The sequence below is a fragment of the Panthera onca genome, chromosome X, assembly GCF_046562875.1.
Source record: "Panthera onca isolate mPanOnc1 chromosome X, mPanOnc1 haplotype 2, whole genome shotgun sequence".
In the NCBI taxonomy this organism is placed as follows: Eukaryota; Metazoa; Chordata; class Mammalia; order Carnivora; family Felidae; genus Panthera; species Panthera onca.
The window spans coordinates 66625404-66643838 of NC_138357.1; the positions used below are offsets into that span (position 1 = coordinate 66625404).

The following is an 18435-nucleotide window of genomic DNA, read 5'->3' on the forward strand; positions in this document are numbered from 1 at the left end:
CTCGCTGGGATTTCTATTGCTTTATTTCATCACCATGGTTGATTCAGTTATTAATCAGTATTTCTCTTCATGACATATTTTAACTTAAGTTTATGTCTATTTCCTTCTCGCCTAAGACCATCTCAGTATCTCGGTGTTTCTCACTTTTGGTATTAATACTCAAAGTTTATTATGCATACACCCAAATGCTCTTTTGTCTGTTAAAATCAAGATAACAGTATTTGTTAGAATTAAAGCCTATTGTGGGGTGCCTGGGTGGCTCAGTCAGTTAAGATCCCACTCTTGATTTTGGCTCAGGTCATGATCTCACTGTCATGAGATTGAGCCCCACATCAGGCTCCACATTGGGCATGGAGCCTGCTTAGGATTCTCTCTCTCCCTCTTCCTCCATTCTTTCCCCGCTTGCGTGTGCACACACTCTCTGTTTCTCAAAAAAAAAAAAAAAAAAAAAAAAAAAGCCCTTTTTTTTTTCAAAGACTAACATATTGTTTAATGTTTTTATTTCAGCTTTCTGATGAGTTAAAAAGGACTCCAGAGATATGTAGACACTGGAGTAATGGAAATTGGAAAATGAAAAATGGGTGTGTGTTGTAAAGAATGAAATTTGTGTATTTTGTATTACCTCTTTTTTTTTCAATTGATTTAAATAGTTAATCATTTAACCAAAGAAGATTTGTAGTGCCTTAACAAGCAATTTCTTGTCAAAACCATGAAGTATTTTGGATACAATTCTCCTCCTAACCTTCCCTTCCTGATGAACTTTATGTAACATTTAATTTAGTAAAATTAAGTACATTATAAAAATTTTATAACTACTACATTTTAATTAGAACAAGGTTCAAAACTGCTTTAGTAAGCTTTTGGCTATCTGATTTTATATTATCTTACCGAAAATTAGGGGAAAAAAAGAACTGACCAGGTGTTCCTACATATGCCTATTACAGATAAATGTATCAGGAATCCAGTTTTAGCTTTTCCATCTTTGCATGGATGTGTATACTTTGCACATCTTTCCTTTTGGGCAGGGAAATATGTGCTATGCAAGCTTATGAAAATAGAACAATATTGTTTAGAGTACATATCTAACCTGTAGAAAAGACTAGCCAGTCCTCCCCCTCCTTCATGTTTTCTGCTGAAATACAGTGCTAGTTATGCTTTGTGGTAGCTATAGATATTAAAAAGTCTAAATACAGGATTATGATTTCTGCATGAATGTGTTGTTAACTATTTTTATTTGGAAAGATTTCAGGTTTATTCTGTCTCCTTAATTTCTTTTATTTACGGTGGGTTCCACTCTAATAAAAATGTAGCTTAGTGCTAAAATCAGTGTTACTTAAAAATTGTCTGAAATGTTTCTGCAAATTAAAGATTGTTGCTTATTTCATTTGTACCTTAGAGAAAAAAATAGGTTCATCTGGTTAAGTCAATTTCTGTATTACAGTTACAACATATTTCATTAACCCTTGTATTTAGGAGAAGGACTCCCTTAGACTGGAAGAAGCACATCCTGACATAATTGAGTTGTTGCCTGTGAATGGAAAGTAAATTGTTTCTTGACAGTTCTGTTTTTGCTATTATTTTAGCCTTCATTCCCACACCTCAAGTAGAGAAACAGTAAATATTTGAAGAGTTTTTGAGTTTTGTCTTTTTTTCTGTCAGTGGAAATAACCATAAATGCTAACCAAATTTATGTGAAGAATGAAAGAATGAAAGTTATCGTTAGATCTAGCCATAACCTTTCCTATAGCTATGAAGAATATCCTGAAATTCCACTATTATGGAAATATGATAATTACGATTGTGAAAAAATTTTAAAGCAATCTTAGAAGTATTACATTAAAATAATACTTTGCCTACTATTTACTATCTAATAACTCCCATGTGGTCTAAAAGTCTTATATAAAGAGATTTGCAGAAGAGACGGATATAATTGCCTAAGAAGAAACATTTTATGAGGGTTTTTGTTTGAAGATTTGGTGGGTGGGGACATACAGTTGACCATTTCCCCTTTAGTGGATTCACTTTTTGGTAATTACTTCCCTGTAAATTGTGTGATTTTGGATTCCTTATCTGCTATTCTTGTAATTGTCTCAGGCCAAATAAATTTATGCTGTGATTCTTACGAGACTTGTATAAAGATGCCCTGATTTGTACAAACTGACCAGGGTAATACTACTGCCATGTAATCTGTATAGCTCCAGATAATGTGCCATGAGCATTGAAAGAATGGCACTTTTTTTTATTTGTTTTGTCTCCCTTATAGCACATTTTTCTTGTGCAGGGAGAAAAGTTACATTCTAGCTAAAATCTGTAGAAAGCAGGTTTACTAAACTTAGAATAGAGTTAATTTTATGGAAACTTTGAAATTTGCTTTCATCTGAAGTGCCTTAAAGTAGACTCTTAATTTACTTTTCTAGTAATGTTTTAAATATTATTTGTTATGCATTTTAAAAATACTATTCAAAATGACATTGTAGTAGCACAGATAACCAAATGTCTGGCTATTTGCTTTTTGACCATATCAATAAACTTTTACAATCTACTCTGAGTTTTTTGATTAACATGTAAAGAGGGGTGAATTTAAAACACTAAATTAGAATTGTAATATTAGATTATTTCATTTTGAGATTATAATTGAATTTCTTATTGTCCTAATGACAGTGAATTTGATAAGCCAATTTCCTTAGGTATTTCTATTTTTTATTTTTTTTTACATTTATTTATTTTTGAGAGGCAGAGAGAGACAGAGCACAAGGTGGGGGAGGGGCAGAGAGAGAAAGAGACACAGAATCTGAAGTAAGGATCTGAGCTGTCAGCACAAAGCCCGACGTGGGGCTCGAACTCACAAACTGCAAGATCATGACCTGAGCGAAAGTCGGACGCTTAACCGACTGAGCCACCCAGGTGCCCCCCCTTAGGTATTTCTAAACTGAGATACATTCTTCTGGGATTTCATATGTTATCTTTCATTAATGTTGTCACCTATTAGATTCAAAACAGCCAAGATTAATAGATGAATGGCTGTCATAAATGGTTGATCTAGTTTTGTCCCTATGAACATTGTGACTAGGCAAATTACGTTTTTGTACTGAATAATTGATTTGAAAGTTACCCAGACAGATTATCAAGTTATATGAGACTGGGCAACAGTACATTTGCAAACATGGAATGGGAACATTGGACAGGAAGTAGAGAGATCTGGCTTTTAAACAGCTTTTGGTCCTTCCTTACTCTCTGTCTAGCTATGTGACCATAGGCAAGTCACTTGAAATAGGTTCTCTCAGGACCTGTTTCTTTATTCTAATGTGAGTGCATTGGACTAAATCACCTCAATGTACCTTCCAGCACCACTGTTTTAGGTGCAAAATATTAAAGATACATGTATTTAAAATTTGAATACATATAATTTGTGATATTCAGGTTTGGTATCGAATTAAATCAATTGAAATGTAGGATGTTTTGTAGTCAGAGTTCTGAAGAAGCTCTGAAATGCTGTGGAGGCCATTATAGGTGCAAGTTATTTCATATGCATTGAAATATTTTTTAGAAAAAAATCTAGAAAGGATTTACTTGAAACCAGTAAGTTAATATCAGATCTTGATTTAAAGAGGTTCTTCCCAAATATGACCAAAGATGAAATCAACAACTGTAATAGTATGCTAATATTATAGAAAGTCAAAGCCAAAGGGACCATTTAATCAGCCCCTTTATTCTGACTGTTAAAGAAAATCTAACTTAGAGAGGTGATGCAGTTCACTGAAGGTTATTCTAAGGAAATGCCTACAGAGTTTCCAATTTTGTTGCAAATTTCCTATGGATTAGGTTTCAGTGGGAGATGCGAGTTACTCCCTGGAGACATAGAAACCATAGTCTATGATTGTTTCCTGACATCTAGACCCTGGATGAAGGGTCCTGATGGGAGAGGCATTTCCCTGGAATGGTTGATGTAGGCTTCAGAAGAAGGGAGGAGTTTCAATAGACTCCCTTTAATCTGTGAAAGTAGAATTTAGGGTCACCTGGCTGGCTCAGTCAGTAAAGCATGTGACTCTTGACCTCAGGGTCATGAGTTCAAGCCCCATGTTGGGCCTAGAGCTTACTTTAAAAAAATAAAAAATAAAATATTTTTTTACCACAACTCAAAACTAAAATACTAATCTCACAACTAAAATACTAATGCCTTGGCTCCAACCCCATACTGGCATATCCTCACTGACACCACTTTGTATTTCACCATTGTCCTGAAAATATGAGTACAGCTGGATAGAATGTGACTCATGGTTAAAATGTTGAAGCATGGTCTTCAGGCTCTTTTGGGCAACAATTTAAGGACATTCAGATAAACCCTGCCTTCACAATCAGTGGTGATTAGTATATTCCAATGAGTGCTTTGTAAACAATGACTTCCAGCTGGAAAAAAAACTCATTAAGATGTGTTGGCATCACCCAAAATCCAGACTCAGAAATGATCCATTTGGTTTGAACCTTCCAGTTTATGATGCTTCGCCATGGCTCTGTGGCCAGCAGTTGTAGCTAGAGAACTTCAGGTCTAAAGTTCTTTTTGTGATCTTCAAATAAAATTAATGAAATGTTTTCTCCCCCTCAAACACAGTTCAAACATAATTTCTCGGAAGTTTTCCTGACCTCCCACTTTTGGATCTATACCCCTCCTCTCTTACTTAGTGCATGCCATCTCTGTTAGTCTATCTCTAATTGCTGGGTTTCTCCCCTAAACAGTAAGTTCCTTGAGAACAGGAGTATTGTCTTACTCATCTTTGTATGCTCATTTTCTAAAATGCCTGCATAGTACATGCTCAGTAAAGTTTCACTGATTGAATAAAGAAAAAAAGGTCCTTGCTCTTGAGTTGCTTGCAGTCTTGTGGTGGAAATAAACATGTAAACAAATGCAATCCCTATGTGTTAGTGGGAGAATATATGTTATATCATGGGTACAGATAAAGGCTTAATCACTTTCTTGGGGTTCGGGTGGGAGGCAAAGAGAAAAGTTTCTGTGACAGAAATTGAAATTTTAAAGGTGAATAATTCACAAGATAGATTTTTTTTTAATTTTTTTTTTAACATTTATTTTTGAGACAGAGAGAGAGCATGAACGGGGGAGGGTCAGAGAGAGGGAGACACAGAATCTGAAACAGGCTCCAGGCTCTGAGCTGTCCGCACAGAGCTGGACGCGGGGCTCGAACTCACGGACGGCGAGATCATGACCTGAGCCGAAGTTGGCCACTTAACCGACTGAGCCACCCAGGCGCCCCACACAAGATAGATTTTTAAGGTACTGAAATGCCAAAATATTCTCTTTTTTTGGTCCCGGCCCCCACCTAAATGCCAAAATATTCTTGTAGGTATAGTATCATTTCAGTACTTAAACTCTGAAGTCAGAGGGGCACCTGGGTGGCTCAGTAGGTTAAGCGTCCGACATCAACTCAGGTCATGATCTTGCAGTTGGTGGGTTTGATCCATGAGTTGGACTGTCTCCCTCTCTCTCCCTGCCCCTCTCCCGCTCGTGCTGTCTCTCCCTCAAAAATAAATAGACATTAAAAAATAAAAGTAAAAGAGGCCTTAAAAATACATGAAGTCAGATTCATTTACATCCTGAGTCATACCCAGAGTTACATGGTACTTGGAAACTTCTAAAATAACAAAATGCACTACTTTAAAAATATTCCTACCATTCTTATCCCTTTTCTGGTTTTAAAATTCTTTCAACGTATCTCATTTCAATTACCAGTTTCCAAGTTATTAGTAACTCTGAACATCTTTTATTTATTAGTCATTTATATTTCCCTTACAACCAATTTGGACCTCCATCCAATTCCCATAGAATCTTATTACAACTGAGGTGAAGAAACTAGAGAAACAGAAAGAGAAGATAGTAGAGAAATTTGAAGAGAAAAGGAAAAAAGAGGGAGGGAGGTTTCTAGGCCCAACCCCTGAAAACCCAACTTCTTCTCTTCCTCTGTGGTTAGATCTCTTCTTTCCTTTCCCTTTTCTCCCTCAAAGGTTAGATTCATTCTCACAAGGCTGACCTCTCCTCACCTCTTTTTTTTTTTAAGTTTATTTATTTTGAGAAAGAGAGAGCAAGCAGGGCTGGGGCAGAGAGAGAGTATCCTAAGTAGGCTCCACACTGTCAACACAGAACCCAACGCAGGGCTCATACTCACAAACCATGAGATCATGACCTGAGTTGAAACCAAGAGTTGGACACTTAAACAAATGAGCCACCCAAGCGCCCTTCTCCCCACCTCTTTTAATGGAGATTTTCCTTCTTAATCATTCTATTTCCAAGACTCAAGTTGGAAGTACAAAGAATCCTTAATCTTTGTTCCTGGCCTGTTTTGAGGGGTAACATCTGAGGACAACATGTAGACTATTGTGACAATTTTATCTCATATTTTTATAAAATACCAACGTTTTGGTAATATAAAAATATAAATACTAAAATATCAGTATTACCATTTTGCTGTAGTAGCATACATAATACATTATAGTCCCAAAAGCTCAGCAGAAGGAAGGTATCGGATAGAATCCCTTCATAGTGACTAGCTAGCTAGTTCTGTCAAATGTTAATTAAGATTAAGATAGTATTAGGAATATGGGGCACCTGGGTGGCTCAGTCGGTTAAGTGTCTGACTTCGGCTCAGGTCATGATCTCACACTCCATGAGTTCAAGACCCGCGTCGGGCTCTGTGCTGACAGCTCAGAGCCTGGAGCCTGCTTCAGATTCTGTGTCTCCCTCTCTCTCTGCCCCTCCCCCGCTCATGCTCTGTCTCTCTGTCTCAAAAATGAATAAAAACATTAAAAAAAATTTTTTAAAGATAGTATTAGGAATAAATGTAATAAAAGATAGGCAAAACATATACTGAAAACCACAAAACATTGACAGAAATTAACACCTAAATAAAGGATATGCCCTATTCATACATTTCAAAATTCAGTGTTATAATGCTCTCAATTTTCACATCAATTCCAGTAAAAATTGTGGCAGATTTTTTAGTGTGTGAAGATTGAAATGCTGATTTTAAATTTTATATGCAAATGTGAAGGGCCAAAAATAACCAAGACAGAAGATGGCAAAGTAAACAGTTTAAAGGGCCCATCCCTCTGTAGAAACAATGAAAAAAATGAGCAAAACTGTCAGTATCACTGTTGTCAGAACTCTGGAAATAGTCAAGGTTTAAAGCAACCAAGTGAGGGGCTCCTGGGTGGCTCAGTCATTTGAGTGTCCGACTTCAGCTCAGGTCATGATCTTACAGTTCGTGGGTTTGAGCCCCTCATCAGGCCCTGTGCTGACAGCTCAGAGCCTGGAGCCTGCTTCGGATTCTGTGTCTCCCTCTTTCTCTGCCCCTCCCTCACTCACACTGTCACTTTCTCCTTCAAAGATAAACATTTAAAAAATTAAATAAATAAACATTAAAAAATGTAAAAAAAAAAAAAGCAACCAAGTGAATGCTGAATCAAGAAAAGTCAACTTAAGCATAGTAGGAGAGCTTTGTGCTATTTTAGCCTTGCCTGATTTCCCCACTCTGGTGTGTCAGAGTCTTGAATTCACCCTGTGTTCCCAGTGTAGGTAGCTGGTCCCAGAGAGAGCAGAACAGATTTTGTTCCCAAAATATTGTGTTTGTCTATTTTGACCTGTTTGTGTGTTCCTGGAAGGAATGACACAAGGGGCTTGCCTCAATTTTGCCTAACTCAGAAGTCTTTCAGGGCAGAAAAACAGTTATGAACAGGGTGTTCCTTGAAAATATTGAAAGACAAATGAAGAAGCCAATGCTGCCTGAGGAAAAACATGGCAGTTGTGAGAAACAACTGCACCAAAAGTCTGGGAGGAAAATCTGAGAAGACACTTAGAGAAATAAAAATTTTATATACCAAAAACAGAATGCATACTCAGAAAAGACTTAGGAATTCTCTGAGCTTTCACCCTTGGCTGATCTTTATGCTCATTGTGAGCAGGAATTGAAAGCTAAGGCAGAGTTGTAAGCACACTGGCTAAGTGTTGAAGGACTGCACCAACACAAATCCAATCTGCAAAGATCAAGAGAGTTCTTTTCTTTTTTCTTTTCTTTTCTTTTCTTTTCTTTTGCCTCCATATGTTTAAGGAAATCAACTCACAAATCATTAAATGACCACTAAGCTAGTGAAACAGACTTCAGGATCCACACATGACAAAGAATTCAGTCTTTATAAAAACAGTTTAAAAGCATGCTCCAGTGGCAACAATCAGCACACACTACTTATACAAAAGTAGTTTAGAAACCTCACTAAGCAAGAACTACAACCTACAATGAACAACAACAAACCCTGGGAGAGGAAAAGAACCTGGTTTCCAGAGATACCACATTACTATATTCAAAATGTCCATTTTTCAGTAAAAAAATGAGACATTAAAAAATAAGAAAGTATGGCCCATTCACATGGAAAAAAAGAAATTGGCAGAAATTATGCTTCAGGAAGCCTAGATATTATACTTACTAGAAAAAAGACTTTAAACCAGGTATTTAAAATATGTTTAAAGAGCTAAAGGAAACCATGTTCGAAGAACTCAAGAAAATCAGGTGAGCAATGTCTCACCATAGAATATCAATAAAGAGATGGATCATAACAACAAAATGGTAATTATGTGAGGTGAAGGATGTGTTAACTAGCCTTATTATGGTAAACATTTCACAACGTGTATCAAATCATGTATATCTTACTTGTATACAACATTATATGTCAATTACATCTCAATAAAGCTGGAAAAATAAAAGATATTAGTCTTGGTGGAAAAAATAAAGAAATAGATATCACAAAAAGAACCAAATGGAAATTCTTGAGTGGAAAGATACAGTAATGAAAAAAATTTACTACTTCAAAAACACATTTAAGCAAGCAGAAGAAAGAAATAGTAATCAGGAAGATAAGTCAATTATAATCATCCAGTTGCAGAAGCAGAAAGAAAAATAGAAGAAGACAATTAACATAATGAGAGTTCTGGCAGAAGAAAAAAGAGAGAGAGAAAAGGCAGAAAGAATATATGAACACATAATGGCTGAAAATGTCCCAAATTTGATGGAAGACATGAATCTACACATCTAAGAAGCTCACCAAACTCCAAGTAAAATAAACTCAAAAAGATCCATACCAAGACAGGCAGACAGATAGAGAAACTTGAAAGTGCCAAGAGAAAAATGATTTGTCAATAAGATTAACAGCCAATTTTTCATTAGAAACAAAGGAGGTCAAAAAGCAGTGGGATGACATTTAAAGTACTGAAAAAATATATTAACCATGAATTCTAGAATTGGCAAAACAATTCTTCAGATATGAGGGAAAAATTAAGACATTCCCAGATAAAACAAAAGCTGAGAGAACTTGCTTCTAGTAGATCAAAAGATCTTCAGGTCAGGGTGCCTGGCTGGCTCAGGTTCGACTTTGGCTCAAGTCATGATCTCACTGTTCGTGAGTTCGAGCCCCGTGTTGTGCTCTGTGCCCACAGAGCCTGGAGTCTGCTTTGGATTCTGTGTCTCCCTCTTTCTCTCTGCCCCTCTTCTTTCGCTCTCTCTCTCTCTCTCTCTCTCTCTCTCAAAAATAGATAAACATTAGAAGATCTTTGGGTCAAAATTAAAGTACACTAGACAGTAACTCAAAACCATATGAGGAAATTAAGATCACTAGTAAATGTAACTACACAGGTAAATGTAAAAGCCAGTATTACTGCATTTTTGGTTAATGATTCCTCTTTATTATCCCATATGATTAAAGAGAATATGCATAAATCAATAATTATAAATTTATGTTAATGAGAACACAATGCATAAAGATATTAGTTGATGATAACAACATAAAAGGGGAAGGATGGAGCTGTATAGAATCATTGTTTTAGGGGGGCCTGGGTGGCTCAGTTGGTTAAGCATCCGACTCGGTTTCGGCTCAGGTCATGATCTCACAGTTTGTGAGATTGAGCCCCACATTGGGGTCAGTGCTGACAGCACAGAGCCTGCTTGGGATTCTCTATCTCTCTCTCTCTCTCTCTCTCTCTCTCCCTCCCTCCCTCCCTCTCTCTCCCTCCTTCTCTCTCTCTCTCCCTCTTGAAATAAATGATCTTTAAAAAATTGTTACAAGTGACAAAAAGGACCTTATTTATTGATAAAGTGTCAATCCCTGAAGAGAATATAATAATTATAAACATATACTGATAGAATTGAAGGAAGAAACAGACAGTTCTACAATAATAGTTGGAAATTTCAGTACTCCACTTTTAATAATTGATAAAACAAGAAAGAAGATCATTAAGGAAATAGAGGGCTTGAACAACACTATAAACCAACTGGAGTGATGGACTTACAGAGAACACTCCACTAAACAATATCTCCTCTGACTACAATGAGAAAAAACTAGAATTCAGTAACAGAAGGAAATTTGGAAAATTCATAAGTATGAGGAAATTAAACAGCATACTCTTAAACAATCAACGGGTCAAAGAAGAAATCACAAGGGTATTTAGAAAATAATTTGAGATGAATGAAAACAAAAATAGAAAATACAGAAACATGGGAATTAGTGAAAGTATTGCTCAGAGGGAAAATTATATCTGTAAATGTCTAAATTAAAAAGAAGAAATATCTTAAATTAATAATCTAATTTTATAACTTAAGTAACTAGAAAATAAGAAATAGGTATATATAGGTATAGAATAATCTAGATATAGAAAATATATAGAAGAATAAATTATAACAAAATCTATCAGAATACTAAAGATTAGATTAGAATGAAGACACACAAAATAGAGAATAGAAAAACAATAGAGAAAATTAACAAATTCAAATGTTTTTTTTTAAAAGATCAACATAATTGACAAAGGTTTATACTGAGAAAATAAGAGAGAAGAGTTAAATTGCTAAAATTAGAAATGAAACAGTATATTACTACTAATATCAGATCAAAAAAAGGATTAAAATGGATATTATGAATAATTGTATGCCATATAATTACATAATCTAAATGAAATGGACAAATTTCTGAAAAAATTTGACACACTACCAAAGAAGCCTCAAAAAGAAATAGAAAATTTGAACACACCTATAAAAAGTAAGATTGAGTCAGTAATCCAAAACCTTCCAAAAAATGCTCCAGACCACATGGTTTCACTGGTGAATTCTACAAACATTTAATAAAGAATTATCACCCATCCCTGTCAAAATTTTCCAAAAATTAGAAGAGGAGGAAACACTTCCTAACTCATTCTATGAGGCCACCATCACTGTGATAACACAGAGAAAGATACCACAAAAAAAGAAAACTATAGATAAGTACAATACTCTTTATAAATATAGATGCAAAGCTCCTTAACAAAATACTATCAAATCAAATGCAGCAGCATATTAAAAGGATTATACACTATGACCAAATGGGATTTATCCCAGAAATGCAATGGTGATACAAAACTAAATCAATGTAATATACCATATTAATAGAATGAAGGAAAATGCAGAAAAAGCATTTGACAAAATTCAATACCCATATGATAAAAACACGCTGAAAACTAGTTACAGAAGGGAACTTTCTCAATTTGATAAAGGGCATTTATGAAAAACACACTACTAAGGTTTTAAGGTAGAAAGCTCAGAAAGCTTAACCACAGGATTGGAATTGAGGGAGAGTACTTTTTTTATTAAAATTTTTTAAATGTTTATTTATTTTGAGAGAGAGAGATAGAGTGTGAGTGGGGAGGGGGGAATCAGCAGGCGGAGAGAGAGGGAGAGAGAGAAATCCAAGCAGGCTCCAGGCTGTCAACAATGAGCCTGATGCAGGGCTTGAACTCACGGACCATGAGATCATGACTTGAGCCAAAGTCAAGAGTCGCATGCTTAACCGACTCACTGGTGCCCCAGAGAAAGCACTTTTTTAAAACAATACTGAGCTAAGGTTTATGTTGGCATAATTGTTACTTGAATTCATATTTGCTGGCAGAAAATTGATAGTTCTGTTGTTGCTTACAACAATTAAAATTATTTAACTTTCTCACATCAACTTTATAGTATATTGTCATTGTAGGAAATTTGGAGAAAATGGAAAAATAGAAAACAGGAAAAAAATCACTCAGACATATCACCTGAAGATATCTAGTCTTCATACCTTTGGATGTATCATCCAACATTTTTTTGCCCTAATAGCACCTTTTCTTTAAAATGAGATTTTAGGGGCACCTGGGTGGTTCCCTTGGTTGAATGGTCCAACTCTTGATTTCAGCTCAGGACATGATCTCACATTTTGTGAGATGGAACCCGGAGTCAGGCTCCGTGCTGACAGTGAGAAGCCTGCTTGGGATTTTCTCTCTTCCCCTCTCTCTGCCCCTCCCCCACTTACTCTTGCACACTTTCTCACTCTCTCAGAATAAAAAAATAAACATTTTAAAAAATGAGATTTAAAAAATATTCAATGTAAATGCTAAATTTCTTTAACTCAAGGTAATACTTTTTAAAAATTTATTTTTGAGAGCGAGAGAAAGCTCAAGTGGGGGAGGGGCAGAGAGAGAGAGATAGAGAGAGAATCCCAAGCAGGCTCCACACTGTCAGTGTGGAGTCTGATGTGGGGCTCGAACTCACAAACTGTGAGATCATGACCTGTGCTGAAGTTGACTTAACCTGCTGAGCCACCCAGGCACCCCAGTACTTTACTGATGTGTTGCATTCACATTGTGAGTGGTCACTGACTTTGCCCATTTTTTAATGAAGTTATTTGTTGTTGTTGTTGAGTCATAGAAGTTCCTTACATATTCTGGATATTAACCCCTTATCAAATATAATTTGTAAATATTTTCTCTTACCCCATAGGTTGCCTTTTCACTCTGTTTATAGTCTTCTTTGATGTGCAGAAATTTTCAAGTTTGATATGGTCTCATTTGTCTATTTTACTTTTGTTGCTTATGCTTTTGGTGTCACATCCAAGAAACTATTGCCAAATCCAATGTCCTAAAGTGTTTCTCCCCTATGTTTTCTTGTAGGAATTGTATAGGTTTAGGTCTTGAATCCATTTTAGGTAATTTTTGTATATGCTGTGAGTTAAAAGTCCAACTTCACTGTTTTGAAAGTGGATTTCCAATTTTCCCAGCACCAGTTTTTGGAGAGACTATCCTTTCTCCATTGTGTAGTCTTGGCAACCTTGTTGAAAATCATTTGACCTTATGTGAAAGCGTTTATTTCTGGGCCCTTTTGTCCTGTTATATTGGAATCTATCTATCTATCATCTATTTATCTATCTTTTATGCCAGTACCACACTATCTTGAATACTGCTGGTTTGTAGTATGTTTTCAAATCATGAAATGTGTGTTCTGCAACTTTGCTTCTCTTTTTCAAGATTGTGTTGGTTATTCAGGGTCCCTTGAGCTTTCTTGTGACTTTTTGGATTTTTTTGTCTAATTCTTCAAAGAATGACATTGGGATTTTGACAGAGAATTTAAAGAATCTGTAGGTCCCTTTGGCTAGTAGAAACATTTTAAAAACATTAAGTTTTCCAGAAATACATGGGAATGAGATATCTTTCCATTCATTTGTATTTTCTCTGATTTCTGTTAGCAATGTGTCATAGATTTCAGTGTACAAGTCTTTCATCTACTTGGTTAAGTTTATTTCTAAGTATTTTATCCTTTTTGATGCCATAGTAAATGTGATTGCTTTATTACTTTACTTTTTAGATTGATTATTTTTAGTGCGTAGAAACACAACTGATTTTTGACATTTTTTTATTTTAAGGAGCTATTTGGTATTCTGTTGCATGGATGACATAATTCATTTAACTAGTTCCCCATTGAGGACTATCAATGTCATTTTCAAAGTTTTGATGTTACAAACAATGCTGCAGTGAATAGTTTTGTGGATATCTCATTTTTCCCATGTAGAGTATATCTGTTGGTCAAATTCCAGAAGTTAAATTTCTGGATTAAAGGATATATGTATTTAAAAATTTAATTGATATTGCCAAAGCATTTTGATTTTGACATAAAATAGAATTTGTGATGGTGTTTATTAAAAATTATTAGAGTCTCTATTTTCTTATCCAACTTGCTCTCTTAAAGGTAATATACCTTGTCTTTCAAGAAAATTCACAAATTACACATTTATGGTTGAGTTCAAGGAAGGGTTTTTTTTTTTTAAGATTTTATTTTTAAGTAATCTTTACACTCAATGTGGGGCTCAATTCCACAACCCTGAGATCAAGAGTTGCAGGCTCTACTGACTGAGCCAGCCAGGTACCACACCAAGGAAAGGTTCTATGTTGATTTCTGTGGCAATTTGATGAAAAATGTGATATTTGAATGAGTGAATTTATTCTAAAATATGGTAGAAGGAAACTCATTGAAAATCAGCTATTGACAGTGATACAAAACAGTGATACAACTATAATATATCAGTGAAACTTTGTTAGTCATCCTTTAATAATAGAGGAATGCTCTTTCTTATGATTCATGAATACAGTGAGTTATATATTTAAAAATTTCTGTTATTATAATTTTGTTATTAAGATGCTTCTCTGTTTGTGGAATATGTCATGTTAAAATGCTTAGTGTTAAGAAGTCTTATCACCAAGAACTAGGTTAAAAGTTGTGTGGGGCACCTGGGTGGCTCAGTTGGTTGAGTGACGGACTTCAGCTCAGGTTATGATCTTAGTGTTTGTGAGTTTGAGTCCTGTGTCTGGCTCGTGCTGACAGCTCAGAGCCCAAAGCCTGCTTCGGATTCTGTGTCTCCCTCCCTCACTGCTCCTCCCTCACTCACGCTGTGTCTCTCAAAAATAAATATTTTTTAAAAATTGTGTGCTGTCTTGTATCTCCTTTCAAATTAACTGCATTTATCCAGGAGGAAAATATAACTTCTGTAAATTGTATGTTTAAGTGATGTTTATCATTACGGAAGACAAGAAGAAAATTAGTAGACCAGATATGGAAGGCTGGTTTCTACAGTTGGCAATAGTCCTTGAATATTTAAAAGATGACTTGAAATATATATAAACTTCTCTCTTTTTTCTTTTAAGTAATCTCTACACCCAACATTGGGCTTGAACTCATGACCCCCGAGATCAAGAGGTGCATACTCTTCTGACTGAGCCAGCCAGGTTCACCCAAACTTTTCTTAGTTAAAAATTTGCTGTGCTTATCAAGTTATCAAAGCGTTCCATTTAAAACAGGCTCACTATTTCCAATTGCGGAAGAAAGCAGCAACTCTTTCACCCAAATACAAAAGGAGCACTTGCAAATTTCAAGAAAAGCAAATAAAATGAAATAAAACATGTATGTCAGAATAAATTTGGAAATCAAATTAGAAACTATTCAATTTCAGAGAACTGATATGTGACTTGCAGAGATTACCAGTGGACAATTAAATTACAGAACATGAAGTCTGGAAAGGGTTTTAGCGATTACCCAGCCAAACCTCTGTGATGAGGAGGAAATAGACCTTGATTGGTTGGTGAGTTAAACATCACATCAGACTCGGAGAATGGTCGGTGTGTGTGTGTCTGTCTGTATGGCAGTTTACAGTTTATTCAATATCGAACGAATTGTATGCAGATCTCAAGTTCGTCTTGTGTATATAGTTGTAAGTATGCTGGCAGGCTTATTAATATATAAAAAACATGTAGGAAAGTAAAGAACTTGAACATAACCTGGAATATGGGAAAGAAAATATATAGGATGGTCATATAGTTTAGAGGTTAAGAGTGTGGTGTCTGGTCTGAATTTTGGCTCCACTAGTGTGAGACTGTGTTTTGGTTTCCTCATCTGGAGAATGTAGTTAACAAGCGTCTGTCTGCCTCAAAAAGAATAAGGATTGCATGAGATAACTCGAATAAAGGATTAGTATAGTGCTGGTATATAGTAAACTCTCAATAAATGTAAGTTGTTATTGTTTTGTCAATATATGAAAGAAAAGAGGATGGATCAAAAAGCATTTTCAGAATAAAGTCAAAATACGTCACTAGCGCTTTCAGGTCATTAGGACTGAATTGGAACCCCTATGAGAAGGTGGAGTGGATCAAATGACGTAGACCGCCTTAGCAACAGGCCCCCAAAGAAGGTGAATTTCCGTGGCCAATAAGATTTTGAGCTGCGGAGGGAGTAGCCAATGGGAGACGGAAAGAGGAAGAGGGAGGACGCGCCAATTCTTCTGCCTGAGCCTCGGCCCAACAAAATGGCGGCGGCGGCGGCGTCGCTTTGTTTCCGCGGCTCCTGCGGCGGGGGCAGTGGTACCGGCCTCTGAGCTGTGGGGAGGATCCAGCACCAGCTATAGTGACGACTAAGAGTCCATTACATTTCTGTCGTAACCCGGCGCCGGAGAGCGCAAAGCGGCGCCCTACGGTCGTTGAAGCTACAAGGCGTTGAAGCGAAAACATGACTGCTGAGTCCATGAGGTAAAATACAACCCCGTCTCACGGGTCCTAGCGGTCTGGGCCTATGCGCCTTCTGAGCAGGGTGTTTGGGAATGCTTTAGCTTGGTGTGTTAGGCCTTTATGTCGCTTAGCAGAAAGAGACCTTGTTTTCTCTTTAGGTGAGGAGGTTTTCGGAGTTTCGGCAGTAGCTTCTAACCAGAATGGGGGTGGGGGTGGGGGTGAGGGTGGGGGTGGGGATGGGGGGGCGCGGCCTGGCGTGTTGAGCGCTTCCTTCAACCACCCCTAACCGGTGAAGCTTAGTTGGCTCGTCTAGTTTGTTTTTTGGTGCCTGTGGAATTGAGACCCCCCTAAGTCGGAGGCGGTTTTGGTATCCCGGTCGATCTTCCTAATCTTTGGGCCTGGAAACTGCGTGGGGAAGGAGAGGGGTTGGGAGGAGGGGGGAGTGGGAAGAGGGGGAGGGGCGAGCGGGCGGGAGGATGTGAGATTCTGGGAGGACTTAGTGGCGTTTGGATAGCAGGATACGGGAAATACCCTGGCTTTGCGGAATTTTTTTTTCTGCAGCCCCTGGGGACAAGCTCTTTTTTGTGGGGGTGAACGGGTGGGTCTTGCTAGGTTTTTACATTCCTTCTCTACTCCAGATCCTGAAGGGTATCCTTGGATTTATCTCTAGGCAAGAGGATACTAACGCAGGGTTTTGCTTCCAGAGGACCTCAGTATACTTTTTGTGAAGTCCGGCTTTAATGAGTGGTAAGGCAGACCTCAAATGTTTCTCCACTTTCTGGGCAAATTTCGAGCAAAAGTAATTAGACCCTACGTTTTAAAAATTTATTCCGTGAGGAATGGGGAGTAGGTTAATGTGGGTCGATGGGAAGTAAGATTTATTCCAAGGGAAACTGTGCCTGGCAGGCTCCTTTTAACAATCAAGCATGTTTATTAGTTTGAGCTTGTTTTTCTCTTGTGCTTCTGATTTGCCTCTTGATAGTGTCTAAAAATATGGGTTGTTAATATGACATGTATACCACTTTTACACAGGTGGCTGGCTTGCTTTGCAGGCTGTTTGACATCTGACTTTTCATTCCTCGTGAATTAAGTAATTTTTCTGTTCTTAAATATATTCTTGGTGCCTAGTGGCAAAATAAACTACAGGGGGCATGGATCAGAATTGCATTGGTAATTGGCAAAATGTGCCTTTGAGTATTATGATGGTATACATTTTTAGAGCACTTTACCTAGCATGTAGAATTTGGGAATGAGCCTGTGATATTGTCTATTTTTGTACATTAACACACAGTAGATAGAATATGTTTTCCTTCCCTTGAGAAAAAAAATACACTTTAGTTCTTATCAGATCCCTAGCTGTGTAAAGATTTTAACCTGTTTCTGAATTTGTGTTAATTGGTCCAACTACAGTAAACCTTTATTTATAGGGTATTGGGTACATAAGAGGTACCCAATACAACTTATTGGCTGGTTATTAGGTGCTCATGTTCATATATAGGAAGGGTATACCTTGTAATTAAATATAATCTCTGTATTTTACTGAAAGTCTCATAAAAGGAGACTTCATTCATTTTATGCCAGGGTCAATTTTTTTCTCTTGTCTTGAATTTTTGTAGATCTTGGTGGTAAGAGTAATAATTGTAACTAAAATTGAGTGCTTATTGTTTATCTTCATCTGTATAATCTTAATTCTCAAAACAACCCTATGGGATAGGTACTTGGTGTTCCTCATTTTACAGAAGAGTAGGAAACTGAGGCATAGGGAGATCAAAGAACTTGACTAAAGATGTACAGCTTGTAATTGGTGGAGCTAGAATTGAACCTAGTTTTGACTCCAGAACTTACGTTCTTAACCACAAAGCATTAATGCCCCCTTGACCTGCCATGTCTAATGTGATTATGATCGTTTTAATTTAGCCCAAGTATTACAGTGGAAGAAGTTCATTTTAGCTGCTGTTGTGGTCATTTGTTGTAGGTCTTTAAGTTTGTAGCTGTTAATAGTATTTTGCCTTTTATGTACAGATGAGATAGTGAGAATAACTGAAACATTGAATTCC

At 36.7% G+C, this 18435-nt stretch overlaps 2 protein-coding genes across 10 annotated transcripts in view; both read left to right on the plus strand.

Annotated features, from left to right (window-relative positions):
* Positions 1-2542, plus strand: part of MAGT1 (magnesium transporter 1) — a 57814-nt gene extending 55272 nt beyond the window's left edge. The window contains exon 10 of the mRNA XM_081793288.1: positions 508-2542. Coding sequence (XP_081649414.1) covers positions 508-523 — 16 coding nt within the window. The 3' untranslated portion in view covers positions 524-2542. The remainder of the gene's footprint in view (positions 1-507) is intronic.
* A 13025-nt stretch (positions 2543-15567) lies between these two features.
* ATRX (ATRX chromatin remodeler) overlaps positions 15568-18435 on the plus strand; it is a 314027-nt gene continuing 311159 nt past the window's right edge. For 3 of the 9 annotated variants that reach the window (XM_081792919.1, XM_081792920.1, XM_081792918.1), the window contains exon 1: positions 16148-16399. Coding sequence is in view for 1 of the 9 variants with exons in the window: in XM_081792918.1 (XP_081649044.1) it covers positions 16380-16399 (20 nt within the window). In the remaining 8 variants the exon portion in view is untranslated. Of the gene's footprint in view, positions 15589-16146; positions 16400-17016; positions 17126-18435 lie in introns of those variants that run through there. The other 6 variants (XM_081792914.1, XM_081792917.1, XM_081792916.1 and 3 more) reach the window with 5 other exon arrangements.